Source organism: Pecten maximus, chromosome 13 (genome assembly GCF_902652985.1).
Source record: "Pecten maximus chromosome 13, xPecMax1.1, whole genome shotgun sequence".
NCBI classification, from domain to species: domain Eukaryota; kingdom Metazoa; phylum Mollusca; class Bivalvia; order Pectinida; family Pectinidae; genus Pecten; species Pecten maximus.
Window position 1 is genome coordinate 28,192,692 of NC_047027.1, and position 15,926 is coordinate 28,208,617.

The window sequence follows — 15,926 nt, forward strand, 5'->3', positions numbered from 1 at the left end:
CGTTCGGCCTGTTCTCATCTTTACTGAAAACTTTAAGCATATGATCCGATTGAATCAATGGTTAGGATTTCTTTTGTGATATGTAGTGACTGCATATTCACTATTTATAGTTCACCAACTTAAGCTTCTTGATAAATCACACCTGTATGAATCCAGCGAAATGGGGCCGAAGGGGTAAAGCTAAGAAAGCGTTTCGGTTCGTTGGCGACAACAGGCACATAATTGTGATTTTTCGGAACGGATAATGTTGAAATGTTTATTTAGTTTTTATTTTCTAGTTTCATTAAAACCTCGCAATTAAAAGTTGTAGTTAAGTTAAGCAACATGCAATATATATAGTTTTCCCCGCTGATAAATAAGTCCACCATATTTGTTTTATTTTGTATGTAAATCTCTTCCCAGAATCCACTGCGATCAAGGTCAAGTGTATGCAAAGAAGTTTATAATGTTCAAAAGTTCGAATCATTTTCGCTTCATTCCGATAATTTTTGACGTTATAAAATTACTTTTTATTTGTATGTCTTAAGGTAGCTCGCTCGGCCGTTTTTGAATGCGCCTGCGCATCGTAAAAAAAACCGTTGTCGGCATATCTTCTCGGTGAAAAATAAAATAATAAAGGTTTGTATGCACCTAAGTCTTCAAAATTACATAGTTGTTTATGAAATTTTCGGTTTTTGAGCAACATGGGTTTAATCACGTAATTTGAGTTAAATAATAATATTTCACGACAATCGGATGCACTTCCGGTTTGTTTACGTTCGCTTGCTGACAGCTGCGCTGACAGATGCTAGCAACGGTCTGCAGTTTGGAATCATTAAGATAGCATGTAGGTATGGGACGCAAGTTAGGACATTATCGTTCGTCAAGTTTTAAAAGTAGAAGAGATAAGATTTTGACGGGACAAAGAAGACGATGGAACGCGGAGAGAGTCAAAGAAGACCATAGTTACTGTGGTGGCGTAATTTCACCGGACCTGTCGACGTCGTGTGTTGGAGAGGTAAAGGATGTCGGTGATGATGATAGGTGGAGAGACGAGAGACGTGTTGTGGAATTAGGGGTACTTGCTGATGGTTTGTCTGGTTGTAAAACGTGTGGAATACCCCTAACTCTATCACATACTACGCACATATTAAACTATGGCCTCGGAGCTTTACTAAAGATTCCCTGTGACAACACTTTGTGTAGAGCTATGAATAGTATTCCAACAGGGAAAAGACACGACCATCAAGTGTTTGACATGAACACAAAATTAGCCACAGGTAAGTGTGTGTGTATATTTTTTTCATAACAGCAACCTGCAGTAGGGGTTAGCCTGCAGATTGCCATCCATATACATGTATTACATATGTACATGAGGCTTAATTAAGACTAATCCCATATCTACATATTAGCTCAAGAAAATTTTCATTTTTTATTTTAATTTCACCTGAACATATATTGATTTTCAAATAATTTTGCTGCCAAGTGCCTATTCTACATGTCTGATTCTTGCAAAACTGGCATATCAAAACATAGACCTAATGTTTATAAGAACAAAAAATTAACACATTAGGTAATTGAATATTGGATTTTTTTTAATTATTAAATTTCATTATTTGAAAAAAAATCTCTCTTAATTTAGTCTAGCAGTATAAGCTTAGAAATATTGAACCATATATATATAATGCAAGTTGAATATATTTTTAAGTTTGTCTCTATAGACCAGGATATATATACCTGGTAATATTATATTAATCCTCAATTTTGGAACCAAAAACATTCACTATATTTTATATGTAGCAAGTTGTAATTGTAGATACTGTACATAATGGTATGGTCACTTTCTAGTTTGACTTTAGAGAGAGGAGTTTTCTTTAGCTCAGTCATGGGCAGTAAATTGAGGGTCACATGTTTGGGCCAGACTGGCTGCTCTCTACTATTCCTCGAACTTTTACATGTACATATAATAAATAAGCTAAAATATGAACAAATTTTAAATCACATTAAAATATTCTTAATGTTCATTTTTTAACTATATGATGCTTACAGTGTACCTAAATGTCAATTTGGAGTAGGACACTCTTTATAGATAAACCTCTGAGCTACATGTACATATATATCAATACATATTGCTCACTTAAAGTTTAACTTAGTGTCATATTCAGTAAATACATGTATATAAAAGTTTATAATGTACGGTGTGCTGTGGAGCTGTTGTACAATTTTTTTAACTATTGTAGTATCTAATATACAATATGTAAAAGAGTACATTCTTGTGATACTTTCTAGTTAAATATTATAATTGAAAACTGAATTTATTTTTTTTAAATAGTGAATAACTCGGTATTGCAATTTTATATCAACAATACATGATGCATGTATTAGCTGTCATTTCAAGTTCTACATTTATCATACAATTATAATTCGACACAATTTAAGCAATTCCCAAATTTATTCTTCAATTTATAGGTATGCTACATGCAGGCATTGGAACTACACAAGTGAACAGTTTGCTAACATCACTTAATATACCAGCAGTTAGCCATGCAATGCTTGATAGAAGACAACGAGAAACTGGGGAGGCAATGGAGGCACTTGCAAAAGAATCAACAGAGCAATGGATGGATGAGGAAAAAAATTAACAACAGAGTAAGATTTATACATGAATTTGTGTTTTAGACTTGTTTTAGATTATTGAACATGCATGGTTAACACATGTATGAGTGAAAATATCAACATAGGACAATTTAGCTCTTAGTAGAAATTAAACAATATTCCTGATCAAAATAAAAAATCTACAATATTAACATGAAATTCAACTATAACAAAAAGAGAGTATTGAGTCATTATGAGTTTTTATTTTGAATCATATGACACAACATTAAGTTAAACAGATATCAGTATATTTTTAGAATGAGTGTTACTTACACAACAATTTTTTTTATCAGGATGACAGGAGAAGACAATATACAAGTTTCTGTAGATGCAGGTTGGCAAAAGAGAGGCAGTGGGAAAGCATATAACAGTTTGTCTGGTATGTATATTTCAATAATATCATGATACTCTTTCATATATGTACCTTGTCAGATACAGGTAGGTCTATTCCACCCAAGGGGAGAACATTTTATAAAATAAACACCAAAATCTGATTCAGCAATAAACTCCTAAATGGCAAACATATAGTTTGCGCATGAACTTAAACATTATCTTATTTAGTGAAGGATGAAATTAATTTTGAACAAGGTTCAGGTGTTACAACACTTTACGATACCTCGGGTGGAATATATCACTATCCTTCACTACAACATGCATGTATCATGTAAGAGTCTAAGTAAAGTTTATTTTTTGACCTGGATGTTTTTTACTATACAGTAGAGGCTCCTTGTCACTGAAACATCTTTTTGGTCATTGTTACCTACATTCTGGCAATTTTTTAAATTAATAATTCAGTTATCAATTAAATGCTTGTCTGAGGACAATTTCTGTTCTAGGTGTGTGTGAAGCATCTACATTATTTCATTTATTTATGATTAAGATTTTTTTTTTGTACAATTGTAGGGCATTGTTCTTTGATTGGCAAAAACACTGGCAAAGTCACCAACTACAGAGTGAGGTCGCGGTCCTGCAGGGTGTGCACAAGTGCGGATAGCAAGGACCAGTCACCTTCTGACCACGACTGTAGAAAAAACTGGAATGGTTCAGCAAAGGCAATGGAGCAGGATATGATCGTAGACATGGTATCAGATTGCATAAACAGAGGCTTCAAAACACAGACTATAATAGCTGATGATGACTCCACAACAATTGCTAGGCTGCGACAACATGTAAATGTCAACGAAAATTTCTGACAAAAATCATGTTAAAAAGAATTTCAGCAAAACCTTGTACAAACTTCAAGCAACAAATAAGAAACTGACAACTACCATCATCAGATATATAGTTAAATGTTTTAACTATGTAATTGCACAAAACAGTGGAAATACTGAAGGAATAAAGAAAGGTCTTGATTCACTGTCCAGACATCCATTTGGTGACCACAGCCTATGTGATAAATCCTGGTGTCGATTCATATCAAATCCAAAGGAGGTTTACAGATCTCTTCCTCATGGCAAACCTATCACTGACCCCCAACTCCAGCAAACTTTGACCGAAGTATTTAACACCTGTATTCATCATGCTGAGAAACTTTCATCACTTGGAAGCACCCAGGCTAATGAAAGTTTTAACAGAATTGTTGGTTCAAAGGCTCCAAAATCACAACACTATAGTGGTTCAGCTAGTTTGAACTACAGGGTAGCTGGGGGAGTTCTGCAAAAGAATTCTGGACACACTTACCTATCAATGGTGAGTTTAAAATTAGAATAATGAGACATTCAACTTAATATCTATTATGCCATACCGTGGCGTTTGTCGTCCGTCTGTCAGCCGTCCTTCCGTCCGTCAACAATTTACTTCTTCTTCACAAAAGCAATGTTCATGTACCCATGTAAAATGCTTATGATATATTGACATAGCAATACCAGTGACAAATATACTTAAGCATCATTCTTGTTTCATATCTCTTGAAACCAGGTGAGCGATACAGGCCCTCTGGGCCTCTTGTTTTGAGCTAGTAATTGTTTTTGTGTTGATGCTGGCTTCAGCATTACAATGTACCAATGAAAAACACCAGTGCATAATCATCCTTTTATTTTGACAGGCAATATGCTTCAAGACTTTTCCAATTTTATAATTTCAGGTTCACAGAAAAATTGGATTATCTCCTGGTACACACACCTTGAAGCTGGGAATTCTCAAAGATTTACAAAATCGGCGCAGGAGAGCAATTGCAACAACAAAAAAAGCAAAGAAAAAAAGACTTGCATTAAAAGCAAAAAGGTTTGATGTAATTTTGCATTATTTTACTATTGTATGGTTGAAATTGAAATTATTAAACTTCAAGATTCTGCTAAAAACAGAATTATATCAACATTTGTCAATGATACAGACAATGTTTTATACACTCTTCAAATGTTATTGGGATATTTTGGTTTCCAGAGCATAATTTTCTCAAATATGTAAAGAACATAGGCAATGAGGTATAATGGATTTGTATACATAATTATAATGTACATGTAGAACTAGAAATGGCAAAATCTGAAAAAAAGTCTCATACCAGGTTTTCTAGCTTAGCAGCTTGTGTCTTTATCCACTACAATATACATGTACATGTATTTGTATATATCTAAGTAAGTTAACAAACAGACTATCAAAAGTGTTTTTTGTTGTGAAAGCATTTACTATAATTTCTGGTATTATTTACCCAATAGAATGCAGGCAAACACAACAAATGAAATCAGGGAAGGCACGTCATACCATCCCGCCATAGATACCCTGGACATATCAGCTGATTCCATTAAAGAAATTCCTGAGCCTCAACCATCACCTACAATGGAGACTTCACCTCTACCAAAGAAATGTTCAGCAGTTTACTTTGACCTTGAGAGTACAGGGCTAGGTTAGTTAATCCCTACATAGATCCATGCACATTTCAAGTATATTTATATTGCTAAAAAAATATGAATTTACATAACTATGCATTCAATTTCCAACCCTATTGATTACATAGTGATATAGACAGTTTCTGCCATAATTATGAGGCTATCATTTTGACTTTTTAGTCAACCATCATCAGATAGTGGGCTATTCAAATCACCCTGCGTCCGTGGTCCGTCGTCCGTCCGTAAACAATTCTTGTTATCGCTAATCCTCAGAAAGTACTAAAGGGATCTTTCTCAAATTTCATATGTAGGTTCCCCTTTGTGCCTAGTTATGCATATTGCTTTTTGAGACCAATCGGAAAACAACATGGCCGACAGACAGTCATCTTGGATTTTGATAATTGAAGTTTGTTATCGCTATTTCTCAGAAAGTACTGAAGTGATCTTTCTGAAATTTCATATGTAGGTTCCCCTTGGTGCCTTGTTATGCATATTGCATTGTGAGACCAGTCGGAGAACAACATGGCCGACAGGCAGCCATCTTGGATTTTGATAATTGAAGTTTGTTATCACTATTTCTTAGAAAGTACTTAAGGGATCAAATTTCATATATTGGCTTCCCATTGTTTGAAAAGTACTTGAGAGATGTTTCTCAATTTGCACAGATTAGTAAGAGGAAGGGAAAATAGAGAAAAGATCAATCTGACATGGAACCTATAAAGATCATTCAATGGTGGGCGCCTAGATCCCTCTGGGATCTCTTGTTGTGTGATAAAACTCATCCTATATATTTTTATACACTATCTCTGGTATAAGACTTTATTAACATGCATTTAAATGAATAACACTCTTATGTTTTGCAGCTAGGACTTCTCACCTCACTCAAATTGCAGCAGTATTTGGAGAGGAAAGTTTTGACACCTATGTGATACCACGTATCCAAATATCGCCTACAGCATCTACAGTTACTGGGCTCACATGCATAAACAGGACACTTTTTTATAAAGGCCACCCTGTTAATTCTGTTTCAATTTCAGTAGCCATACAACATTTCATCACATATTTGAAGAAACAAACACCACCCGTGTTCCTTGTTGGACACAATATTAAAATTTTTGATTGTCCACTGCTTTTGAATGCATTGGAGACTGTTGGTAAAACAGACGAATTTCTAGAATGTGTGTCAGGATTTCTTGATACTAAATTACTGTTCAAGATTGGGATGCCTGGCCTTTCTTCATATTCACAACCAAATCTGTTCAAACTAATAACCAAATCTAACTACGAAGCTCATGATGCTGTACAAGATGTTATTTCTTTACAAAAGCTGGTGCGTGAGAGTAAATTAGAAATATCTGATGAGAGTTATGCAAATGCCACATTTTCGGTTGATTCAGCAAAAGAGAGTCATGGATATGCAAAGAGAGTACGAGTGAACCTACCTTCTTTGAAAGGTTTGGTAGGGAGAAAGATTTCAAGCGGAGCTATGGCTAGGAAAGCTGCAGGCAGTGGACTAAACTATAGTTGTTTGAAATTAGCATACACAAGGAATGGAGTGGATGGTATAAGAAATGTTTTTTGGAGAGAAGTGTGGTATGAAAGGGGTAAGAGTGACCAGATCTTCAAAAAATGCTGACACTGTTGGGCGATATTTTTCAGAGCTCCAAGTGTGTGTAAATGAAGTATAAGCAAAACTGACAATGTATGATCAAAGATCAATTCAAAATGTTTTGATTTATAGCTCTAGATATATACTGTTAAAAAATATGTCTGTCATTCTTTGGTATGCCAGTCAACAAGTTTTTAGCTTTGTGTAAGTTTTTGGAAACCTTATAAGTCTAAAAGTGGAAATGATATTATGGCAGAATAATGTGTCAATATATACACGTTAAATTTTTCTACAAAAACACAAAGTATTTGGATAAGCTTGCTAAATACAAAGTGTACAATCCACACCATTCTTATTTTATTAATGCCTACATTAGATGGCTATCAGTGATATAATGGCAAAATTCTGCTGAATATTTACCATTTGCCATGTATTGAACTTCATATTTTGAGCTTGAAAAAAAACTTTTGGAAGTTTGAAAAGTGGAATTAAACTCAAACTTCATACAGTGCTTCCTTACAAAAGTGCTTGTTTGGGATTGCTTTTCTTGTTTAAAGGTCATATGTCAAGGTCACTGTTACTAAGCATAGAAAATTGGTTCCTGTACAAATACTTTACAAATATGTTGCTAAGGCATAATGTTGCTATGGCTTCTGAAGTAAATATTTTTGTTTTGTTTTGTTTGACAACTGACATACCTTCCATTTGTATTTTCATGAAGATTTGAATCGCCACTACGAATCTTTTAGAAACAAGCTATATATCCTTTTCCATATCGCTTTTAAATCGACATATGATCAGGCTAATTACATGTATACTTGTACAAATATTTTGGAAAATCATGTCAAGGAGATACTTTTTGAACTAAGTCTAGAACCAAAATAAGCTCAATGACCTATGTGTTTGTGTTAATATTTTGACAAAAGACATTCATAGTTAGTTATTATTTCATTACTTTTTAGTATGTTTAGTTAGGGAGTATGTAACTCATTTCGCTGTACATCTATTCTGGTATTTTAGGGCCCGTTGTCAAGGAGACACTTTTTAAACTAAGCCTGGCGAAAAAATAAGCTCAATGACCTATGGTTTTTTGTTCATTTATTGATACAAGGTATCCATTAAGGTGCAAAAAAACCGGAACGGAGAAAAGTTAGTTATTCCTTCATTATTTCCTATCATGTTTAATTTGATATCTTGTTTTGCTCTATATTTATACTCATATTTAGAACAGCTGTTGTCATGGAAACAGTATTTGATCGAGACTAGAATAAACATTACATCTTTAATATGTTGTTTTTTGTTCATTAACTTACATTAGACATACATATGGATACAAAAATGTATCAACCAGAAAAAAATTAAAGTATCATTCCATTCATTTTTCTTCGTCTTTAATGACCGACTGGTTATCCCAGTATGCTTAATATCTGTGCAATTTTTTGCCAGGGTGGTTGTCAAGGAGACGCTTTTTAACTGGCGCTAGCGAAAAAATAAGCTCAATGACATATGTTTTTTTCATCATTTATGGACACTAGCCATCCATACGGACATTAAAAAGTACAAACGAAAAAACGTTAGTTATTTCAAAATTGATGAGCCAGCTACCTTAAATAGGCATATATATATATGGAATAAATGCCATTTATTGTCAAAATACTAAAAACTGCCGGAGGTGTAGTATCTTTTAGAGAATGAAGCCCATACGATAAATAATTATGAAACCGCTGATTAATCATAGCTTTAGAATTGTTCTTCATAGATGATTACAACGTGTTGTACACCTTGATCAATGAAGGAAACTCATTCATGCTTAAGTTCTCATAAATACCACCTCATTAAGAAATGGGTAAATTAAAAAAAAATACAAAAATCTTTTATCAACAGTCGTGTATTTTCGCTTAATGAAGTGAATTGTTACTTTATATATGTTGATTACCGAATGAGGTTATTCAAATATGTTGTAAAAAAAGGAAACATGATAAACGTTTAGTCTAACCACAGATATGAAGGATGGAAATACATTGTTGACGTGTCATTCAATTCAAACAGACCTTTGTTCAACGTAACAAAACAAGTAAGATTTTATCAAAATTCGTCTTACAGCGGGTAATAGTTCCGGCTACTGGTATTTACGGGATATTATGTTTGTGTTTTTTTGTTATTGACAGCAGACCTACACTACGACACGGGGTATTCTATTTATAGTTGTATTTACTAGTATACCGACCAGGAAGTTTGCATACGACATGTACGTAAACAGATATACGTCCAAAATGTACCTACAGAATCAACACGTATCTGTATCCAAAAGTGGCATACAAATTTACTGGTTCATCTCACTACTATTGGCAGTCTCATCATCGTCAGGTACGTATAGAATGTACACTTACTCGTATCAACCCTGTCATTATATCAAAAAAGTAGCTTTTATTTGATACATTTAGTGAGTCTATTTAAATCGTGCCGAGTGACGTCATTATACTGTTTGTTGGTGTGGTTACGATACCCTTAATACAGTTTAGATATACAGATGGTGACGTGAACCTCAACTGTATCATAATATTTGTATTTGTTGTTTCACTATGCAAAAGATAATGCAATGTAATCATTGTCAATTGGCTGTTTTCCTAGCGCCTATACTATATATATACAGTACCAAAGCTACCTGTGTGTCTCTTTGTCTGTCTGTCGGTCCGTCCGCCAGGTCGGCCGTTTGCCCGTCTTTCGTCCGTCCGTCCCTCCATCAAATCCATTTCAATGAAACTATATTTTCGGTTGGTATATACATGTATTTATAAGATAATAGATGTGTAGTTTTTTCACTGATTCTTTCTGTCTTTTTTCTTCAAAGATAACACTTTGTGATTGTTACGAATCCTAACAGAACGAAACCGCTGCATGGTGTAGTTGTATATGCTACTAAATCCATATAAATGGGTGTTATATATTTTTGTATAAATTAAACAACTCATTTATGTCAGGTTATGATATGTTTTGTGATGCTGAGGATATTAACATTTTACGTCACGTGAAACCCTCACAAATCTCAATAAATTAGCTCCATTACATATTGTGGGCACGGAAATGAGTTGAAATGTGTCGCTTTCTAACTACGATTACAGAACAGCAAACACTATCATCACATTTCTCAGATAACAAAACACTTATATAACTGACTCAACAGTGGCTAGATAACCGAGCTCGTAGCATAGAGTGTGTGCGAGTCACCTAGTGGACTGTTCGAATGTTATTCCAAAAGCCTTACAGCCCATATGTTAGCATGAATACAAAAGCTAAAAACAAAATACATAATTTGGAGAGAGATATTTAAACCTCTATTATGGTATAAGATAACGAAACATGTACATCTATTTTTTTGGATTGTTGATGCAAATATATTTCATTGATTTGATGAACCCTGAAATTATCAAAATATAGCATTTTCATGACTTTAACGTTAAATGTTAATCGTGATATATTAAAATCAATATGTATATGAAACATTTCGAAGCAAACCGGAAATTTAGTTTGAATTCAGGGAAACCTTGCTGGTCGCGTATGTAACGACTGACGTTGAGAATGCCACCATACATAGGATATTCGTAATGTTACCATTAAGCTATCAATAAGTTGAGAAACGTGTGCTGTCGTAGTCGTGTCCCTTGGGAAGGCACTTTACCCTAACGGCGCATGATGGCATACGACGGACCTTCCGTGTTTTTATAATGAGGTAGTCACCAACTACTACAATGAGAGTCCGCCTCAAAATGAGACTGACTGTTCATCGGACGATAAACTCAGCAAGCAAACAAACAAATATATCGATAAACTGACCGCCACCAACAGTATAGTTGTAAATTCCTGGAATCAATGTATTAACTGTATCTAAGACTTCTCAATCAAAACACTGAAGCCTCAACATCATATGGAGTTTTTATTTAGGTCAGACAAAGTTATGTTTCTCGTTTTGATACGAATGTTTACACATATTTGCCTTTACAGAAATGTGTTTTATATTTTACTGTCCATTTGAATTGTACTCATATTTGATATTTCATAGAAATATAAGACTAATAGTATGATAATGAATGTTTCATGACTTTAGCACTCCAGAGTTAATAAGTGTATAACTCATATCAAATCATAAGCTATTTATAACTAATGGTTATAAACAGTTAATCTATGAGTTAAAAATTATAGGAAAGTTTGAAAAAGATGGGTATGCAGAAGCTCGAGTGATTATAGAGATAAACTGTTTATGATATATATAGGTATGTATTAAGTGCGTCTACGAGCGGACAATTATGAACATGTTGTTCATACGCATGTCTCTCTGATTTTATCGAATTCCGACCACAACCAAATAAAACAGCAACTGGGCAAGAAATATCAGAGCCATGTCTAACAATCCTGTTTAAATATTCGGATCTCTCTGATTTCATCAATAACATTCTGATTGCAATATATTTTTGCATTTTACCTTTACAAATGGTGAAATCACAAATAGCAGGTAACCATTCACTGCGTACAAAGTATGCTGGCGAGCCAACCATACTACCCCGACTGTTTATATAGACCGTAAGACGAGAGCCACCGCCCTAGAACCGTAAGGCGAGAGCCATCGCTCTATAATCGTAAGGCGAGAGCCACCACCCTTTAACCGTAAGGCGAGAGCCACCGCCCTTTAACCGTAAGGCGAGAGCCACTGTCCTATAACAGTAAGACGAGACCCACCGCTCTATAATCGTTAGGCGAGAGCCACCGCCCTATAACCGTAAGGCGAGAGCCACCGCCCTATAATCGTAAGGCGAGAGCCACTGCCCTAGGATCGTAAGACGAGAGCCACCGCCCTTTAACCGTAAGGCGAGAGCCACTGTCCTATAACAGTAAGACGAGACCCACCGCTCTATAATCGTTAGGCGAGAGCCACCGCCCTATAACCGTAAGGCGAGAGCCACCGCCCTATAATCGTAAGGCGAGAGCCACTGCCCTTTAACCGTAAGGCGAGAGACACTGCCCTATAACCGTAAGACGAGAGCCACCGCCTTATAATCGTAAGGCGGGAGCCACCGCCCTATAACCGTAAAGCGAGAACCACTGCCCTATAACCGTAAGACGAGAGCCACCGCTCTATAACCGCAAGGCAAGAGCCACCGCCCTATGATCGTAAGACGAGAGCCACCGCCCTTTAATCGTAAGGCGAGAGACACTGTCCTATAACCGTAAGACGAGACCCACCGCTCTGTAATCGTTAGGCGAGAGCCAACGTCCTATAACCGTAAGGCGAGAGCCACCGCACTATAATCGTCAGGCGAGAGCCACCGCTCTATAATCGTTAGGCGAGAGCCACCGCCCTATAACCGTAAGGGGAGAGCCGCCGCCCTATAATCGTAAGGCGAGAGCCACCGCCCTATAACCGTAAGGGGAGAGCCGCCGCCCTACAACCGTAAGACGAGAGCCACCGCCCTATAATCGTAAAGCGAGAACCACCGCCCTATAATCGTAAAGCGAGAACCACCGCCCTATAATCGTAAAGCGAGAGCCATCGCCCTAGGATCGTAAGACGAGAGCCACCGCCCTTTAACCGTAAGGCGAGAGCCACTGTCCTATAACCGTAAGACGAGACCCACCGCTCTATAATCGTAAGGCGAGAGCCACCGCCCTATAACCGTAAGGCGAGAGCCACCGCCCTATAATCGTAAGGCGAGAGCCACCGCCCTTTAACCGTAAGGCGAGATACACTGCCCTATAACCGTAAGACGAGAGCCACCGCCTTTTGATCGTAAGGCGGGAGCCACCGCCCTACAACCGTAAGGCGAGAACCATTGCCCTATAACCGTAAGACGAGAGCCACCGCTCTATAACCGCAAGGCAAGAGCCACCGCCCTATGACTGTAAGGCGAGAGCTACCGCCCTATAACCGTAAGGCGAGAGCCACTGTCCTATAACCGTAAGGCGAGAACCACCGCTCTATAACCGCAAGGCAAGAGCCACCGCCCTATGACTGTAAGGCGAGAGCTACCGCCCTATAACCGTAAGGCGAGAGCCACTTCCCTATAACCGTAAGACGAGAGCCACTGCCCTATAACCGTAAGACGAGAGCCACCGCCCTTTAACCGTAAGTCGAGAGCCACTGTCCTATAACCATAAGACGAGAGCCACCGCCCTATAACCGTAAGGCGAGAGCCACCGCCCTATAACCGTAAGGCGAGAGCCACTGTCCTATAACCATAAGACGAGACCCACCCCTCTATAACCGTAAGGCGAGAGCCACCGCCCTATAATCGTAAGGCGAGAGCCACCGCCCTTTAACCATAAGGCGAGATACACTGCCCTATAACCGTAAGACGAGAGCCACCGCCCTATAACCGTAAGGCGAGAACCACCGCCCTATAATCGTCAGGCGAGAGCCACCGCCCTTTAACCGTTAGGCGAGATACACTGTCCTATAACCGTAAGACGAGACCCACCGCTCTGTAATCGTTAGGCGAGAGCCAACGCCCTATAACCGTAAGGCGAGAGCCACCGCACTATAATCGTCAGGCAAGAGCCACCGCTCTATAATCGTTAGGCGAGAGCCACCGCCCTATAACCGTAAGGGGAGAGCCGCCGCCCTATAATCGTTAGGCGAGAGCCACCGCCCTATAACCGTAAGGGGAGAGCCGCCGCCCTACAACCGTAAGACGAGAGCCACCGCCCTATAATCGTAAAGCGAGAACCACCGCCCTATAATCGTAAAGCGAGAACCACCGCCCTATAATCGTAAAGCGAGAGCCATCGCCCTAGGATCGTAAGACGAGAGCCACCGCCCTTTAACCGTAAGGCGAGAGCCACTGTCCTATAACCGTAAGACGAGACCCACCGCTCTATAATCGTTAGGCGAGAGCCACCGCCCTATAACCGTAAGGCGAGACCCACCGCCCTATAATCGTAAGGCGAGAGCCACCGCCCTTTAACCGTAAGGCGAGATACACTGCCCTATAACCGTAAGACGAGAGCCACCGCCTTTTGATCGTAAGGCGGGAGCCACCGCCCTACAACCGTAAGGCGAGAACCATTGCGCTATAACCGTAAGACGAGAGCCACCGCCCTTTAATCGTAAGACGAGAGCCACCGCTCTATAACCGCAAGGCAAGAGCCACCGCCCTATGACTGTAAGGCGAGAGCTACCGCCCTATAACCGTAAGGCGAGAGCCACTGTCCTATAACCGTAAGGCGAGAACCACCGCTCTATAACCGCAAGGCAAGAACCAACGCCCTATGACTGTAAGGCGAGAGCTACCGCCCTATAACCGTAAGGCGAGAGCCACTTTCCTATAACCGTAAGACGAGAGCCACTGCCCTATAACCGTAAGACGAGAGCCACCGCCCTTTAACCGTAAGTCGAGAGCCACTGTCCTATAACCATAAGACGAGAGCCACCGCCCTATAACCGTAAGGCGAGAGCCACCGCCCTATAACCGTAAGGCGAGAGCCACTGTCCTATAACCATAAGACGAGACCCACCCCTCTATAACCGTAAGGCGAGAGCCACCGCCCTATAATCGTAAGGCGAGAGCCACCGCCCTTTAACCGTCAGGCGAGATACACTGCCCTATAACCGTAAGACGAGAGCCACCGCCCTATAACCGTAAGGCGAGAACCACCGCCCTATAATCCTCAGGCGAGAGCCACCGCCCTTTAACCGTAAGGCGAGATACACTGCCCTATAACCGTAAGACGAGAGCCACCGCCTTATAATCGTAAGGCGGGAGCCATCGCCCTACAACCGTAAGGCGAGAACCATTGCCCTATAACCGTAAGACGAGAGCCACCGCTCTTTAACCGCAAGGCAAGAGCCACCGCCCTAGGATCTTAAGACGAGAGCCACCGCCCTTTAATCGTAAGGCGAGAGACACTGTCCTATAACCGTAAGACGAGACCCACCGCTCTGTAATCGTTAGGCGAGAGCCAACGCCCTATAACCGTAAGGCGAGAGCCACCGCCCCATAATCGTAAGACGAGAGCCACCGCCCTTTAACCGTAAGGCGAGAGACACTGCCCTATAACCGTAAGACGAGAGCCACCGCCTTATAATCGTAAGGCAGGAGCCACTGCCCTTTAACCGTAAGACGAGAGCCACCGCCCTTTAATCTTAAGGCGAGAGCCACCGCTCTATAACCGCAAGGCAAGAGCCACCGCCCTATGACTGTAAGGCGAGAGCCACTGCCCTATATCCGTCAGGAGAAATCCACCGCCCTATAACTATCAGGCGAGAACCACTGCCCTATAACCTTAAGACGGGAGCCACCGCCCTTTAATCGTCAGGCGAGAACCACCGCTCTATAACTGCAAGGCAAGAGCCACCGCCCTATGACTGTAAGGCGAGAGCCACTGCCCTATATCCGTAAGGCGAAATCCACCGCCCTATAACTATCAGGCGAGAGCTACCGCCCTATAACCGTAAGGCGAGAGCCACTGCCCTATAACCGTAAGACGAGAGCCACTGCCCTATAACCGTAAGACGAGAGCCACCGCCCTTTAACCGTAAGGCGAGAGCCACTGTCCTATAACCATAAGACGAGAGCCACCGCCCTATAACCGTAAGGCGAGATCCACCGCCCTAAAACCGTAAGGCGAGAGCCACCGCCATATAACCGTAAGGCTAGAGCCACCGCCCTAGAACCGTAAGGCGAGAGCCACCGCCATAGAACTGTATGGCCAGAGCCACCGTCACATGACCGTAACACGAGAGCCACTGCCCTATAACCGTAAGACGAGAGCCACCGCCCGATAATCGTAAGGGGAGAGCCACCGCCCTTTAACCGTAATGCGAGAGCCACTGTCCTATAACCATACCCGGGGCCAAAACCCCCTTA

General features: G+C 40.0%; 2 protein-coding genes across 2 annotated transcripts in view; both read left to right on the plus strand.

Moving 5' to 3' along the window:
- The first annotated feature begins 2,559 nt into the window (after window positions 1–2,559).
- On the plus strand, window positions 2,560–3,827 carry LOC117340609. Its single transcript, XM_033902372.1, has 3 exons — window positions 2,560–2,628; window positions 2,928–3,013; window positions 3,538–3,827. Exons 2-3 carry the CDS (start codon window positions 2,929–2,931, stop codon window positions 3,825–3,827), a joined length of 375 nt encoding a protein of 124 aa, XP_033758263.1. The 5' UTR covers window positions 2,560–2,628; window position 2,928.
- Window positions 3,828–3,834: 7 nt separating this feature from the next.
- LOC117340610 overlaps window positions 3,835–15,926 on the plus strand; it is a 26,453-nt gene continuing 14,361 nt past the window's right edge. Inside the window, exons 1-4 of the mRNA XM_033902374.1 lie at window positions 3,835–4,323; window positions 4,718–4,857; window positions 5,289–5,476; window positions 6,323–7,021. Coding sequence (XP_033758265.1) covers window positions 4,321–4,323; window positions 4,718–4,857; window positions 5,289–5,476; window positions 6,323–7,021 — 1,030 coding nt within the window. The 5' untranslated portion in view covers window positions 3,835–4,320. The remainder of the gene's footprint in view (window positions 4,324–4,717; window positions 4,858–5,288; window positions 5,477–6,322; window positions 7,022–15,926) is intronic.